This window comes from Strix uralensis, chromosome 22 (assembly GCF_047716275.1).
Source record: "Strix uralensis isolate ZFMK-TIS-50842 chromosome 22, bStrUra1, whole genome shotgun sequence".
NCBI classification, from domain to species: domain Eukaryota; kingdom Metazoa; phylum Chordata; class Aves; order Strigiformes; family Strigidae; genus Strix; species Strix uralensis.
In genome coordinates, this window is record NC_133993.1 from 9,309,954 (window position 1) to 9,325,761 (window position 15,808).

A 15,808-nucleotide genomic window follows, 5' to 3' on the forward strand; every position below is an offset into this window, starting at 1 on the left:
CGGTGTCTGCTTGTTTGTTTGTTTGTTTTTGAGGGTTTAATCTTTGCATTCCCGCATCAGCCTTAGGGGACCAGAAGGAAAGGCGCAGAGAGGACTGGCTTTATTTGACTTTCTTTGGTTTATTCCCCTACTGCCCAAGGAAAACTTTGCTCAAGAAAAATCAGAAACCCAAAACAAACAGTGGAAAACCCCACCCCACTTTCCCTGCTTGGCATCACCTCGGATTTGACACGCGGTTCCTTTTTCCAAGAGCTCAATGAGCGGTTCCTATAATTCCGTCTCTAAATTCGTTTGACATTTTATTGCTCATGAAGAAATACAAGCGCTTGGAAAGTGTTTCTATCTCTATATTTAAAAAACAAACAAACCCCAAGACCTGCTCAGCCCTGCAGGAAGCAGGTAGGGAGAAATATAACCAAGAATCTCTTTCCACTAATTTTTAACATAATGGGAGCTCTAAAGGGCAATATTTCACTTCTTAAAAAAATCCTTTCTTTGGGGCAGCTCTGAAAAGAAAACAAAAGAAGAAGAAAGATATTTGGAGCTTACTGAGGGAAGAGAGAGAAAGGGAAGTAACTTGTCATAAAAAAAAAAAAAAAAAAAAAAAAAAAGGAAAATTCAGTGCAGTGTGCTGCAATAAAAGAATATGACCGCTATAAAACTTTATAGGGTATAAATTTCTGAAGGTTAAGGAACTAAACGGCTGTAAAGCAAACAGTGCAAGAAAACTTTCAGGAACTCCTAAATTACTACAACGACTTGGGAATGTGGGGAAACCCAACGTGTAAATGCTCTTGTTTCTGCTTCAGTCACATACAAAGTTCCCCTCTTTTTTTTTTTTTTTCCTCCCTTAAGGGAGGGGGTAGTTAAAAAATAAGGCGGGGGGGGGGGGGGAGAAGAGAGGGAGAGAAAAGGTGGGGAGGGACTTTTGCTAATTTATTCTTCTCTTGCAGATGCCGTGAAAATCCAGCGCTCTGGATGATTCCCTTTGTTCTTTTTTTCCCCCCTTTCTTTTTTTTTTTTTTTTTTTTTTCCTTTTTCCTTTAAAGCAATTCCAGGCTGCCAGAATGCTGAGCCATGCACACAACAACAACAACACACACACACAGAGGCCCCCCCACACTCCCACACTCCAAGTTCTGGCGAGACGTCTGGGCTTGGGAAGCTCTTTATCGGTTTACAGCTCTGGCCTTCCCCCTCCAGAGCAGAATGACCAATTGTTTAGTCTCGGAATTTGAAACAATAGCGGTTTTCAAAAGCAAACCCATTTTGCCTCTTTTATTGCCGGGTAGAGCGACTGGATGCTGGAGCTTCCCGCGCGTAAAACTTCAGCGCTGCGGGGCGAGGAGGAACAACTCGATTTTCCTTTTTCTCCCTCTTTTTCTCCCTCACCTCCCCTCACTTTTGGCTGGTTTTATTTCCCCAGGTCCGAGCGGGACCCCCCTTTTTCTTGCTCCCCACCTCCCCCCCCCCGGAAATCTCTCCGCGCCCCCCTGCGCAGGTTGCGGCTCCGCGCAGCGCCGCGAGGTGGCGCCCTTGCTCCACGCTAGACGCGCGTCTCCCGCGCTCGGCCGCGGGGCTCCGCGTAACACCTTGATTTCATTAGCGGCAGCCACCGGGCTGTTTGCTGGCGAGCATGAATAATCCCGAGGCATAAAATATAGGGTTAATTATAGCTATTTTGCCGATTTTATAGGTTACATCTATTTTTCCCTGCGAGGGTAAATTATGTGAGGCTTAAAAAAAAAAAAAAAAAAGAGAGAGAGAGTTAATCTGGAGGCGCTGTGCCGGGATGCGGTGAGAGGTGGGACACGCATCTATTTTAAATGTTCATTTAAAAGGGAGAAAAAAACCATGGGGTTTTGTCTTCTGCTAGTTCGGGTGGAGGTGAGAGGACAGCTTCATTATCTCCAAACCGAAGATTTACGTTTGCAGGACTGGAAAAGAGAGGGCTCCAAGATTTCGGGGAGAAAGGCACACGCAGAATCAAGACATTTTGCCCTGGCTTTTTACCTTAGCCGTTAGGATGATCTGCGTTTTCTCGGCTCTTTATTTTCTATGTTTTAGGTTCACAACCATCGCCGAAAAAAAAAAAAAACCAACAGTATATGCTTTTTAGAAGTTGAACCGGTCATTTTTGGTACAGTTGCTCCGTCTTTTGGTGATGCTACTGCTCTTTGCCCAAGGTCTTCACTTAATATGTTTGGAAATATTTTTAAATTCTACAAAACAGTAAATTAATCCAAAATGCTATTAAGTTCACACGTTTTGTGATACATACAAATACTCCGCTCATGCAGCAGCAACCAAAATATAAACTTTTAACTCCACTAGTTCACTTTTATTTTGGCCTTTGTTTCTTCAAAATTACAAGACAAAAATTATTCAGACGTTCCAGTCCTTCAGCTACAAATAGCATAGAAAGGCATGGTGGCAATAATTTCAATATAGGTTTTCTTTCAAATTGTTATAAACCGGTATTTTCTGAATAAATATTTCCCCGAAGTCACGCCAGAAAATACGCCCGTTCCCCGATAAGCTGCATTCGAGGGGGGAATGTAACAAATTAAACCGATACACGCGACAGAACAGGATGCGATATGGTGTTATAAGAGGCAAAGTTTAAGCATCTCAAGACTGTTTAAATGCTATAAAATGAAATACAAATGTAAACAGAAATAGATGAGGAAAACAAAGGAAAATCCTGTCCTTGTGCATTCAGTAAAACGCAGAGTGAAAAGTTAAGGTTTACCTAGGAAAGGGTTTGGGGTTCTTTTTTTTTTCCTTGTGAATTCCTAATAAATCTTTCCTCCACTGGGTATTTATAAATTATCTTCTCTCTCACAGACACACACACACGCACGCACACACACACATCCCCACTTGCTTTTTCTTATAATAGAAACATTTTCCTTTCATCAGGAATCTGAGTACAGTATAGGAATGATTTAAGATCAGCCATTGATTTCTGGTGCATTGGTGAGTTACCATCACATCATGACCATAAAATTCTACTGCACTTGATAAAAATGTTAACTTCCAAGAAGAACTTCACTCCCGCCTTCTTGGGGTCTTGAACGGGAATTCCTGCTATTTTTTACTTTACAAACTTCGATAGATGGGAGTACGCCTGTAAATACACATAGAAGAAGATAGCTTCTTTTCTAAAAATACTTTGGTCGATTCTTCCTTTTTTTTTTTTTTTTTTTTTTTCTTTTTTTCTTTCTTGAAAATTCTAGCATCGAGCATCCCCACGCCAGGCTGCAAAGCTCTATTTACTTGTGTGCACCATTTCTGGGGTTTTATGTTCAAAGATGAAACCAAAATCTGCTCAATCGACAATAAAAGTGTTGAGAAAAATAAAATGTTAACTTCTCTTTTAGGGGGGAAAAAGCCTTAATTATACCACTGCAAGTACTCCAACAACAATAATTACTTGAAAAAGCTCTTAGACTCGACTGAAATTATCCCTACACAAAATAAAGGAAACGTATTTACTTAAATTATTTCTCTAAGGATGGTTTTAAAGTTTTATTCCGTTACTATCTTTGTTTTCTTTCTTTCTTGCTCTCTCTCTTTCTTTCTGTCTGTCTTAATTCCCTGCCTATTCCCACTGCCAATTTTAATGCAAGTATTTTTTTTTTTTTACCAAAGCCCTGGCAAGACGGACTAACCGAATCATTTCAACTTTTTCCTCTTTTCCATGTTGTGGAGGTTGAAAATTATCCCTCAGTCCCAGGCAGGCACGAATGAAACCGTCTTTAATTCACCTTTCTCGTGTCAAACCCGCGCAGACAGATGCAATGGGAAGCAGCAGAAATCTACCCAGGGCAAAAGGGAAAAAAAAAAAAAAAAAAAAAAAGGTTTAAAAGAGTGTCTTTAGCTCCTATTGAAGGCTGAAGGATTGGAAAATATAGCTGGCATTGCGAGGGGCTTGGAGGGGCGTCGTGGGTGTTAGGCAGGCTGGGGCAGCGTTGGGTTGGGAGGGTTTGGTGTCGTTATTAGCTGAAATACGTCTCGGTAATATTTGCTGACTGCGATAAATGAATTTCAAAATCTACCCCCTGTGTGTTTAGATGGTGGAAAATTGCAGCGTTGGCATCTTAGGGGTAAGTTTGCTCCGTTGTTACCAAATGCCAATAAAATAGAAAGCCTCTCCTCTCCCATCCCCCTCTTCTCCCCAGTTTTCATTAGAAGTATCATGCAAAAAAAAAAAAAAAAAAAAAGAACTTATTGAGGAGGGGGTGAGGTAGGGAAGAGCCATCAGTTACTGACCATAAAGGTTCTGTTCTGGATGTGATAAGCGACACAATACTTTTAGTTCACAATCATCCCCAACCACATCTTGAACAAGTCCTCGGCGGGGGAGGAGGCAGGGAGGGGGCTGCGGGAGAGACACAAAAAGTCAATGTTATATATGAAAAACTATAATCATTTTAATTCAATATTGACACCTCAACATCTCGCTATAATGCGGACGGGTCCAATCGAAACCTCTGGTTTATAGCAGTAGAGGAACGAACTCGTAAAATCCTAACGGCTTTTATGTAGTGCGGTATAAACAACAACAACATCCCCGGCTTTATGGCGTTTTATAGTTTGTTAAACAGTTTACAGCCTTTTTTGGGGCTATTACAAATGCAATTCCCTTCATGTGATAGTTAAACCTTTATCAATAATAAGGAAATTGATCATTAAAATGTTAAATATGACTACCTCGTTTGTTTTAAAATATGTTTAGGGTAAGAAGCTGTATGATTTGATAACTTGTATTAAAATACCAATTACATTTATAGGACCTTTTAAAACTGGTAGCAATTAAATCGTGTTCTTTTACAGTTTTCCAAAGCGACCCTGACATTTAAAAAGGCTAAAACTGCCTCGTTAAAATTTTGAAATTAACGACTGCGAGCGCTTCTCTTTAATTTTCCAACACTCCCCAAAAATCAATCTTTTGGGTGGTCTAGGTATGTGATTTGTTGTGAGGCGAGCGATATCTCATTAATGTAGGTAGTTAAACATATTTAATCCGTATATTCACCCCACCTCCTTCTCCCTTCCCCTCTCGCTCCCTCTCTCTCTCTCTCTCTCGCTCCCTCTCCCTCTCTCGCTCCCCCTCGCTTGCTTTTCCTTCTTTATTCTCTCACACTCTTCCTTTCACAATCATGCAGTGCAGAGTCCGTGTGGAGTAAGGAGAAGCCAATAGGATGAGGTTTTGGTAATAGATGCAAATGATCATGAAAAGACACTGCAAAATATGAAACAACTCATTTGCGCTGAAGTAAATCACTGAAAACTGTTTATGAACTGGCATCTCTTCTTGGAAATGTAAAGCGAGAACTCTTTAAGTGGCGATTTTTTTTTTTTTTTAGGGGTGGGGGGGGAGGAAAGAATTCAATATCATGCAGGCTTAGAGTTTTGATTATATCCTCCTTTTATATTCCTGGAAATCACAAACTGTCGTTGCTTAGCATCTTAGCGCTTTCTTTTTTTGCTAATAGATTCCCGTGGTCTGGTTTGGTTGGCTTCTTTTTTTTTTTTTTTTTTTTTTTTAATTTTCTTCCTCCTCCAAACAAATATTCTTATTTAAATTAAAATGAGCTCTTATTTTGTCAACTCACTCTTCTCCAAATACAAAACCGGGGACTCCTTGCGTCCCAATTACTATGACTGTGGGTTCGCTCAGGATCTTGGGGGCAGACCCACGGTGGTGTACGGACCCAGCACGGGGGGCACCTTCCAGCATCCGACCCAAATCCAGGAGTTTTACCACGGAGCATCCTCACTCTCCAGCTCCCCTTACCAACAGAATCCCTGCGCCGTGGCGTGCCATGGGGACCCCAGCAACTTCTATGGCTACGACCCCTTGCAAAGGCAGAGCCTCTTCAGCGCCCAGGAGTCGGACTTGGTGCAGTACACGGACTGCAAGCTTGCTGCCAGCGGCCTTGGAGAGGAGGCGGAGAGCTCGGAGCAAAGCCCTTCTCCGACCCAGCTTTTCCCCTGGATGCGACCGCAAGGTGAGGCGAGATGGAAAGGACAGCGAGGAGGCATTTCCTGAGCCCATAAAGTAGCCCCCTTGCTTTCTTTCTGCCCCTCTTGCTTGCTTGCTTTCTTTCGCTCCCTTTTTCTTCCCCAGTGACTGTATTTTACTGCTTTACGGGGGTAAACTTTTGCACTTGTAAATTGCTTTATAGTTTAATTACCCTGAAGGAGACCTTTTCTTCTGGGGGCTGAGCGAGCCGGGCTTTCTGTGGAAGGAAGCGTCCTTAAAGTTTATGGCACTTTTATAGCCTCAAAAAGCCCCTTCATTTTTGTTTTGCGTTTGATTTGGGATTTCGGTGGTGCTGCTTGCTCTCCCTGAGCTGCAGCTCTCTTTTTTTTTTTTTTTTTTTTTTTTTTTTGCCCCGGGATCCCAAAGAGCCGGAGTCTGTTGTTGTTGTTGTTGTTGTTGTTGTTGTTGTTGTTGTTCGGGTAATAATAAGTGTGCAAGTGCAGGCTTTAGCTGGGCTGCTGGAGTGGGCTGGTGGGTGACCCCCCCCCCCCCCCCGCCCCGCCACCATCACCCCTTTCCTTTATAACCATCTTCCCTTTTATAATATTCTACAGGAGCCTTTCCCTCTCCCTGCTCGCTTCCTGCCTCTGCTCCTGCGAGTCCTTTCTTCCTCCCCCTCCCGTGCCTGGGTGTGTGTGTGAGTGTGTGAGCGGGTGTGAGCCTGTGTGTGCCTATTCCCGAGCCTGGTTTATGTATCTTTCAACCTCCTTCTCTTCTTCCCCTCTTCCACCCAACCTTTGCAATTCCCCAGCAGCCGCTGGACGGAGGAGGGGGAGGCAAACCTACAGCCGCTACCAGACGCTGGAACTGGAGAAGGAATTTCTATTTAATCCCTACCTGACCCGCAAACGGAGGATCGAGGTCTCGCATGCCCTGGGATTGACAGAAAGGCAGGTCAAAATCTGGTTCCAGAACAGGAGGATGAAATGGAAAAAGGAAAACAACAAAGACAAGTTTCCCAGCAGCAAATGCGAGCAGGAAGAACTGGAAAAACAGAAAATGGAAAGAGCCCAGGAGGTGGACGAGGAAGGGGAAGCACAGAAGGCGGACAAGAAATAAAAGGATTTTTAAGGACTGAAAGGCAAGCGCTGCTGGGGTGGAAGAGCCCCTGAGCCCCACGTTAATGGCAGTTAATGTAAGGGAGGGGTGGGAAAAAAACCAACAATGCATAGAAAAGAGAAAGGAAAAAAAAAAAAAACCTTTTATTGCTGTAAAACAATATAGCTGTAAGCACCACTTTCCTGATTATCCTTTGATACAATGAACAGTATGCAAAAGTGATCGGGAGGTCTCTCCTGCCTTTTGCCAGTTATTAACTAGTGGTAGTGTAACGCAATAGCTTATGTAAAACATGACTGTGAAATTCTCTCTCTCTCTCTGTCTTTCTCTCTGTCTCTCTCTTCTTTCCTGGGGGGTGGGTTGGTTAACATAGCTTTCAATGCTATAGGAGTTACGTGAAATTACATTTGTGCACTTTTTTTTTTTTATTATTTTCCACCTTTTTTGTTGTGGTTTATCTGTATGTACTGGAGGTAGCTATTGAAACAAACATCCCAACAACATGAAACTGCCTATTTATGCTATAGTTATCTCTCTCTTTCTCTCTCTTTCTCTCTTTACTTTCCTTACTTCTATTCTTTTATTTGGTTCGGGATTTTCTTTTTTTTTTTTTTTTTTTTCTGTTTACAATTTTTAAATGTCTCTTCCAAAAAATAAGGGAAAAAAAAAGGAAAAAAAAAAGACAAGAAAAAAAACGTTTTTCTCTCCTTTAGTTAGCATGCGCACAGTGAAGCAAGTTGTAAAGTGATCTTTAGGTTAACTGTGAAAAAGAATGTATACTGTATACGTGAATTACTTTATTGGGGGAACTAATGATATATTTTGTTGTTCTTTCATCACTTTGTTCTATTGTCTAAACCTGGAAGCGGCGGAAGAAAGTTACAATAAAGTTTACAAGCGAGAATTCCGTGACATCATTCTTTTACCCTGCTCCATTTCCTCCAGGACCACTTTGATAGAAAGGAAATAAAAGTCAATTGTGTCGGAGCTGCAGCCCTGGCCATCAAAGACTTCTTTGCCTGGAGAGATGCTGGAGCGCTGCTGGGACGGGCTGGGGCCGGGGAGCTGCTGCCTGGGAGCCGTGGGGAAGGGGAGGGGGCCGGGGCAACTGCGATGGCTTCTGCTCTTGTTGTTGTTTCTAACAGTTCCTGGGTGGTGACAGGTTGGGAGGCTGTGTGGAAATCCTTCCTGAAGGTAACGTGTGTTTGTTGTATTTTTTCCCCTTTCTCTTTCCTCCTTTCCCCCCTCTCTCCTCGCCCACCCCAGTCCCCGCAAGATGAAGCCCAGCTTTAGGTCCCCCTTCCTTTCCTCCCACACTGCAAAAAAAAAAAAAAAAAAAAAAAAAAGAAAATTATTGTCAGTCGCGCAGCTGAGCTGCTTTCTGCTCCCTCGCCTGTCGAGCTGCCCTGCCATGGCAATAGAGGAGTGCGGGGATGCAAATCCATCCCCTTGCAACATAACCTTGGGAAAGGAGAAACAGCACAAACCCTAGATGCACATCCACCATTGTCTGGGCTGCTTTTCCTCCGTGTGAGACTTTCTTTCTTTCTAAAACCTCCCCCCTCCCCTTAAAAAAATTGAGGCAGATCACATTTTGGAAGGTCTCTCTGCTTCTCCAGCAGAAAGCAAATCAGCCAGCTGGTAAGGTTTTACTTCTAACTGTAATTGAGTCCTGCAGAACCGCTGACACGCTGAACAAGGGATCTGTACACTCTTTATTTTTCGCAACAAGAAAAGCAAATGCCAGCTCAATACGAAGCTCAAAGCCTGTGGCACTGGAATAAATTAGATATAGAGCTGAATGACATTTGGGAAAAAAGAACCCTGAAACTATTAGGTATCAATGAGACATTTGTCTTATGGGGGGGGGGGGGGGGGGGGGTCGGGGAGGGGGAGAGGGTCAAGGGGGGAGGGGAGGAAATTATGTACAGTCTTGTGAAAAAGTACCTCGGAGCCGGGGAAATGGTGCGAAGGAGGGAATTTTAGACGGGATCAATAAAGGGATAAATAGAGCTCCCTTCCTTTTCCTCCAGCAGAGAGAGACCGAGAGGGAGACGCTGGTTTATCAGCAACGTGCTTTTACCCCCCCCCCCCCCCCTTTTCTCTTTCTCCCTCGGTCTGAGCTGAAAACTGATTACAGGTTGCTTATCGACTCCAGCACAATTTCACCCCTTCCAGCATAGATCTTGGAGGGTTTTATATCGCATCAATTATTTATCATATTTTATAAATCCAGCAGCACTACAATTTTTTGCCCCCGAGGAGGGAGCGGGCGGCGATTGGCGCCGCCGGAGCCACGTGCCCGCGCGTCACATGGGCCGGGAGGAAAAAGGGCTCCTTTTTGGTGTAAATCTGGACTCTAATTCCGTAATATATCACGGTACCTCGTAAAACCGACACTAAAACGTCCCGACCTACAAATCACCCGGCCAAATTATGAGTTCATTGTATTATGCGAATGCTTTATTTTCTAAATATCAAGCCGCAAGTTCGGTTTTCCCATCCGGAGTCTTTCCCGAGCAAACTTCTTGCGCTTTCGCCTCCAACACCCAGCGAGCGGGGTATGGGGCCGGATCCACGCCTCCCTTCGCCGCCTCCATGCCCGGGCTCTACTCCAGTGGCAGCGCCGTGCACCCCCAGCCCCCCAGCATGTATTCCTCCGGTTACGGCCTGGAGCCCGGCTCCTTCAACATGCACTGTTCCCCTTTTGAGCAAAACCTCTCCATGATGTGCCCGGGAGATGCCTCCAAGCAGAATTGCAGCAAAACGGACCAGAGGGACTCAGATTTGCAAAGCGACAGTAACTTCCGTATCTACCCCTGGATGAGGAGCACAGGTAAGCCCGAGCCTCCCTAAAGAAAGGAGCCCGGGGTGGGGGGGGTGGGGTGGGGGGAGTGTAAATTATTTGATGGCGTGCGCGGGGGATGGCGGAGGGGGAGGGGAGGGGGGAATTGTCCCCAACTCCTTTCATGACGTTTCACCGAAAACGCATCTTCAAAAGAGAGAGGGAGAGAGCGAACACCCCCCCACACCCCCCGCCATAAAGCCATCCTTTTAGCTTTAAATATTTATTGGTGTTGCTGGGGCTGTGTATGTGCCATGCAAAAGGCAGTTTGTCTTTGAGGGGACAGACAGAGCTGCAGAAATAATGGCCAGCCCCTTCTTCTCCTCTATTTACAGGATGGAGATTGTGCTACCCCCATGTAGATATAGATATAGATTCTGAAAGAAACTATTTATGGGAGGTGCTTGCAAGCTTGGCTTGTTTTCTGTTACATTACAAACCCTTCATTTCCCAGCCCCTCACCACAATGTCCCAGACACTGCAATTAAAGGTAGCGTGTTGCCATCAGAACCAGCAACACATCAGTCCCGGTGCAATTAAAAGCCCCGCTCTCGAAACGGTGACACTCGGGCCGGAATCCGGATGGATGGGTGGATGGATATAGCGGGGGGAGCACCTTGATCTGTGTCACCTCCCGAAAAAACATCACCGCGGAGGGGTGCGGTGAGCTCCGCACCTTGGGGAAGGTTCTTTGGGGACCACGGGGTGCTCAGCGTGGCCCTGCTGCGGGGCTAAGGGTCCCCGGGACGCTGCCGCGGCGCAGGGCAGCGCAGCTCCGCGGAAGGCCGCGCAGTGCTCCGCGGGAGCGGAGCGAAGCGGGGGACGCCCCACGCCGGGACACGCTGTCCCCGCACATGTGTCTCAACCCCAAAAGGCGCTGAACGCCGGGCGGTCGCGCTGCCTTCGGCCACCACAGCGCTCCGTCTCAGGGTATTAATGTCAATTAACATTTAATAAATATCCATTTCCCTCGCGGGGGAGCGGTCCCGGGGCGTCCCGGCTCCCCCCGGGGCCGGGCTGGGCGCTGCGGGCCAGGCTCCCCCCCCGCTCGGAGCAGCCCGGCCGGTGTCCGTGTACACGCGTGGTGATGTTTACACTCGTGTAATCCTGAGAAGGGGGGAGAAAGGCGCTGCTGTCCCGACTGGGAGCGGGGAGGGGGGGGAAGGCGGGAGCTCATTTTCCAGCCGCCCCGGCTTCGCCTCTGCCGTGCCAGATTGCAACTTGAGAGCATCCCTGCGAGGGAGGCTCCCCCCGCCGCCGAGGATGGGGAAAGGGGCTCGTTAGTAAAACCTGGGGGGCGAGCGGGGTGGGGGCCAGCCTCCCTGCGAGGCAGAGGAAAAAGAAAACAGCGAAGCAGCCAGTGTACAGCGGCTTATAAAGGCAGGAGTTACCCGCACACTTATTTGGTGGTCAGTTCTTTCCATTACCTGCTCCATAATTCATTCACTTTTACAGTTGATTTATCAAAGACCAAATATTTCTGGTCGTAAACACTTCATCTCTGCTTTTATCTGAGTTTAGATTTAGGAAGCCCCCCCACTCACCCCCTTTTTAGCCTGTGACGCTGAGAGGATCAACATTAGAGAGGGTTTGGAAACAGGGGTCCTGCGCTCCAAAACCCCTGGATGCTCTGGGATCTGCTGAGCCTAAAACCAGAGAAACTCGGCCTCGGTCGTAAAAGCGGGGTCCCCCCCTCGTGTGTGTGTGTGTGTGTGTGTGTGTGTCCCATGCCCACTGTGCGATCGCGCTTGTGGAATTTCATCAGCGAGCAGAGATAGAGTTGTCATCCCTATTCAGCAGCAGTTTATGGCTCTCCCCTCAGCGGATTTTACAACCCACATTCCAGGACCTGCACATTTTTACTTTACAGCTAGCCTGGCTATTTTGCCTTTTTTTCTCCTTCTAATGACTGGACCTTTTCTTCTTTTAAAAAGAAAAAGGAGCGGGGGAAAAAAACAGGGGAGAAGAAGAGGAGTCTGGTGGAATGTGTGGAGGAGAGGCCGAGGGCTGCTGTTCGCCATCCCCACTGCTCTGGGAAAGAATACGTTATCCTATAGATATACATAGCATTTACATAGCAAATAGAGGCCGGATCACAAACACCATATTGTAGAATGATTTCCAATCAGACTGCAGGAAATGTCGGGTCGAGAGGAGAATTAGGAGCTGGGCCCTTTCCAAACCCCGCTCGCAGGCAGCTGGAGGGTGCTGGGGAGCCTGGGGTGAGTGTTGGGGTGCTTCTCATCTGTGCATACCCCCACAAGAACAGTCCGGGGGTAGCAGCCCCCCTGTCAGCCCCAGAAGTCACTGCTGTGCCCAAATCATCCCCTGAAACAATGTAGACCATCACACACCTTCCAAGCAGGCGCCCTGATGACAGCTTTAAGAGAGGACAAATAGTTGGATTTGTGAAGGTAGCAGATGCCTCTCTCGCTCTGCTCGACTGTATTTCCGTATTTATTCCCCAACCATCCGAAATTTCTGGTGTCTAAGTGAAAATTAAAAAGCAGAGCTCAGAGTCTGAGCGGTGCTAGGAGGGCAGGAAACTTTCTGAAGTTTGTTGATCACTCGGAGACACGCACAGGCACACAAAAAAAAAAAAAAAAAAAAAAAGCACTTGCATGCTTTTCCGAGATGAAGAGAAATTAAAACTGAGCTGGTTTGGGGGCTGAGAACAGGGAGGGTGCGGTGGGGAAAGCCCCGAGCAGAAGGAGTTGATCTTGCAAATAAAAAGAAGGGCTGTCCCAGGTTGTAGAGCTCCTCCGAGGATTTTGTTCCCCCGTGGGACTGCAGTGGATGGGCGCTTGCTAGGCTGCCCCCAAAGACAAAAGCAAGAAGCAAACCAAACCAGCAGCCCCCCAAAACCTCTCTTCCAAGCCCCCAGCTGATTTAAATCTTCATTTATTTCCCAGGCACCGACAGAAAACGCGGGCGCCAGACCTACACCAGGTACCAGACCCTGGAGCTGGAGAAGGAGTTCCACTACAACCGGTACCTGACGAGAAGGAGACGCATCGAGATCGCCCACGCCCTGTGTCTCACGGAGAGACAGATCAAAATCTGGTTCCAGAACAGGCGCATGAAGTGGAAAAAAGAAAATAAAACTGCCTGCTCCGGCTCCAACAGCCAGGAAAAACCAGACGCGGAGGACGACGAGGAGGAATGAAAGGGGCGAGAGGTGGTTGCAGGAAACGTGGAAACCCACGCGAGAAGAAAAGGGGGGAAAAAACACACAGAAAAAGACTATATATTAAAATAGATAAATGATAAGTGCATAAATAATTAAAAACCCTAGGAATGATACATTGTGTTTCCTGACACTGAAAAAAATACTACCTATATTAAAGTCTTTTTTTTTTTTTTTTTTTTTGTACAATAGAATGACTATCTACCTATTAAATGTGGCTTTAGAGTCAGAATAGACACATTTTTCTATGTGAGTCTTCCTATAGTACAAGTAATTTGTAAATCTCCGTTTGTACTTCGCTGTGTACTTTTTGGTATGAAGTAACGTGGTCGTGTTTAGCACCTTTAATTTAGAAAATGTGACCTGAAAGTCTGAATGAAAATTATACTTAGCGTATATAGTCCTGTACATAATATGAATTATTATTACGCCTTCTCCCTGTAACCTCTGTGGTTCTTTTCTCCTTGCTATGCTCTTTTGCCTCTGTATATTTTTACCTGGATTTCTTCCTTGTTCAAGTCTCTACGAAAAAAAGAAGAGGAATTAATATTGTGCTACGTAAAATGTTGTATATCAAAGTAGCAAATTATTTAATGGCGACGCGTTGCCTTTTTTTTTTTCCCCTTGTCTGTGATTATTATTCTTCGAAATAAAAAGGAAATCTTCATTAATCTACTATCGCGTTGGGTTCCTTCCCCTTTTCTTATTAAAAATAACGCACGGGGTTTTGGAATTGCTTTTTCCCATGTAAAATAAATATACTAAAAGACCCTTTTAGATTAATACATGCCCCGATCTATCATCCTAAACTTCTCTCTTTTTTTAGGCCAACCATTCCCTTCAAAATTTTAGTACCTTTTCAACACATTTGAATATACGAAGGTATAATTGATATTCGGGGCTCTGGAAATGCGGACTGCTCTCCTTTCTCTCCCTCTGTGGTTGCGCTTGGGCTATTACTGAGGAAGGTAAGAGCATGAAGGAAGAATGTAAAGAAGCCAGAATCAGCCCAAATAGTCTTTCCGCCCCTTGTTTTAATTCTCTTCTTATAACTAATTTGCAGAAAACCGATCTATTTTGCCGTGCCTTTAGTATTTTTTTTTTTTTTTTTTGTAGGTTCTCCCTCCGCCCTTCAACTACTTTACTGCGCACTGGAACTCTTTCATTAGCACCAAATAACGTTTAGCATCAAAGCACGCATAAAATAAATTAAAGCAATTAAACGCAGGAAAAATCAACAATGCAAAACAAAAGGCGAGGAAATTTAAGCACTTGCGCGGGGGAGCATCCTCCGCCGCCCTCTCCCCCTCCCGCCCCTGCCTGTTTATTTACATTGCCAAGCTGCGCTGTAAAGACGCGGATTCCTCCCGCGGAGGCTCCACGTAATTTACTCCACAAATGCGCTGCGCAAGATGCACAGGGAAAAAAAAAAAAAAAAAAAAAATGCAGCCAGCTTTGGAAGGACTTGGCGATGGCAGCTTTCCACCTTCTCCCCTTCCTTCCCTCTCTGCCTCTCTGCTTTTTCACCACCCACCACCACTGATGACTTCATGTCCTAAGTGAAGGCGCGCAGGACATCCTTTAGCAGGTTTTAGAGAAAATAAGATGCCACGTCAAGCATCTGCGCGCCCACGTCTATAATACAGATTTGCAGTAAATGCTGCATATACTAATTATGGGAAGCCCATTATTAAAGGCAGCAGCTATTATGGCTTTTACACACTGAAATTCCCGCTTAGGGAAGGGAAAAGAGAGGGAAATCTCCCTTTTTCCTTGGTGAAATCCCTTGGTGCAATCTCTTTTCAGGAGCGCTCTGTGAATAGTGGGGATGGGGGGGGGAAATAAAAAAAAAGAAGCCGTTCCAGAAATTTCCCCCCCCACACACCGCCTCCTGGACCGCAGTGGCCCGGCTGCCTGCCCCCCAGGCACGGTCCTCTGCGGTCAGAGGGGCAAGCAAGAATTGAGGAGAATTCCATGGAAAAAAGGCAAAACAAGTCACACCGACGCTTGAATACGTTAAAACCAGGGCAGCGTTTACCGGCGGGGTGACCCACCTTGCCGGAGCATCCCCCCCCCCCCCCCCTCCCCCCCCTCCGCGCTATAGCGGGGGCCGCGGGGGGACCCAGGCGGGGTCCCGGCGGCTCCTTGGGGGTGTTCGGCCGCGGGGAGCCGGGCAGGCACGAACCCCGCCGGCTGGACTCTGCCCAGGACATGGGCACCCCGACCACGCTTTTATTGCCTTTATTTCCCTCTTTTTTTTTTCTTTCTTTCCTGAAATCTGCTAATTGCCCCTTTCAGCAGGAAGAATCCCAGTTGCGTAAAAGAAAGACATCAAAAATCCCACCCGAACCCCACTGTTTTACTGTGCCTTTCCCCATTTAAAAGCCAACCCCAACCCCAAGCTCTTTATTCTGGGGGGGCTATTATTGTTCATAGCCTAACGTGTGAGGCGTTATTCGATTATTTCTCTCCAACACCCCCCCACATACAACCAAGGAGGGGGGGGGGGGAGAAAAATCCCTGAACCCCCTTTCATATTCTTTTATTTTTGTTTAAAAAAAAAGATGGCGGCTAAGAAAAAGACTGCTGTTAAACCGGTCATGAAGAAATGCAATAAATTCCTTGTTGTTTTATGAAAATTTACAACTTTGTGATAGAACTTTAT

The 15,808-nt window shown here is 46.0% G+C and overlaps 2 protein-coding genes and 1 long non-coding RNA gene across 6 annotated transcripts; 2 read left to right on the forward strand and 1 right to left on the reverse strand.

Moving 5' to 3' along the window:
* Window positions 1-2,032: 2,032 nt before the first annotated feature.
* Window positions 2,033-6,994, reverse strand: LOC141953636 (uncharacterized). Of its 2 annotated transcripts, XR_012631939.1 has the most exons (3): window positions 6,890-6,994; window positions 4,276-4,384; window positions 2,033-3,821 (listed from the first exon to the last, which is right to left on the reverse strand). It is a non-coding gene; the product is annotated as an uncharacterized LOC141953636 (long non-coding RNA). The 2 variants fall into 2 exon arrangements; XR_012631938.1 differs by having other exon boundaries at window positions 2,033-4,384.
* Window positions 5,099-8,015, forward strand: HOXB8 (homeobox B8). 2 transcript variants are annotated; one of them, XM_074892340.1, is made up of 2 exons: window positions 5,099-6,017; window positions 6,804-8,015. In XM_074892340.1, exons 1-2 carry the CDS (start codon window positions 5,597-5,599, stop codon window positions 7,109-7,111), a joined length of 729 nt encoding a protein of 242 aa, XP_074748441.1. In that variant the 5' UTR covers window positions 5,099-5,596; the 3' UTR covers window positions 7,112-8,015. The 2 variants fall into 2 exon arrangements, with proteins under 2 accessions (XP_074748441.1, XP_074748442.1); XM_074892341.1 differs by having other exon boundaries at window positions 5,102-6,017; window positions 6,807-8,015.
* An 81-nt stretch (window positions 8,016-8,096) lies between these two features.
* Window positions 8,097-13,818, forward strand: HOXB7 (homeobox B7). 2 transcript variants are annotated; one of them, XM_074892344.1, is made up of 3 exons: window positions 8,097-8,305; window positions 9,665-9,947; window positions 12,869-13,818. In XM_074892344.1, exons 1-3 carry the CDS (start codon window positions 8,225-8,227, stop codon window positions 13,120-13,122), a joined length of 618 nt encoding a protein of 205 aa, XP_074748445.1. In that variant the 5' UTR covers window positions 8,097-8,224; the 3' UTR covers window positions 13,123-13,818. The 2 variants fall into 2 exon arrangements, with proteins under 2 accessions (XP_074748445.1, XP_074748444.1); XM_074892343.1 differs by lacking the exon at window positions 8,097-8,305 and having other exon boundaries at window positions 9,251-9,947.
* Window positions 13,819-15,808: the final 1,990 nt, after the last annotated feature.

Excerpts from the sequence above, each read along its gene's own strand:
- HOXB7 (XM_074892343.1), top strand. The coding sequence starts at position 9,548 with ATGAGTTCATTGTATTATGCGAATGCTTTATTTTCTAAATATCAAGCC. Across the intron at positions 9,948-12,868 it reads CCCCTGGATGAGGAGCACAG|GCACCGACAGAAAACGCGGG; the intron begins GTAAGCCCGAGC and ends TTTATTTCCCAG.
- HOXB8 (XM_074892340.1), top strand. The coding sequence starts at position 5,597 with ATGAGCTCTTATTTTGTCAACTCACTCTTCTCCAAATACAAAACCGGG. Across the intron at positions 6,018-6,803 it reads CCCCTGGATGCGACCGCAAG|CAGCCGCTGGACGGAGGAGG; the intron begins GTGAGGCGAGAT and ends GCAATTCCCCAG.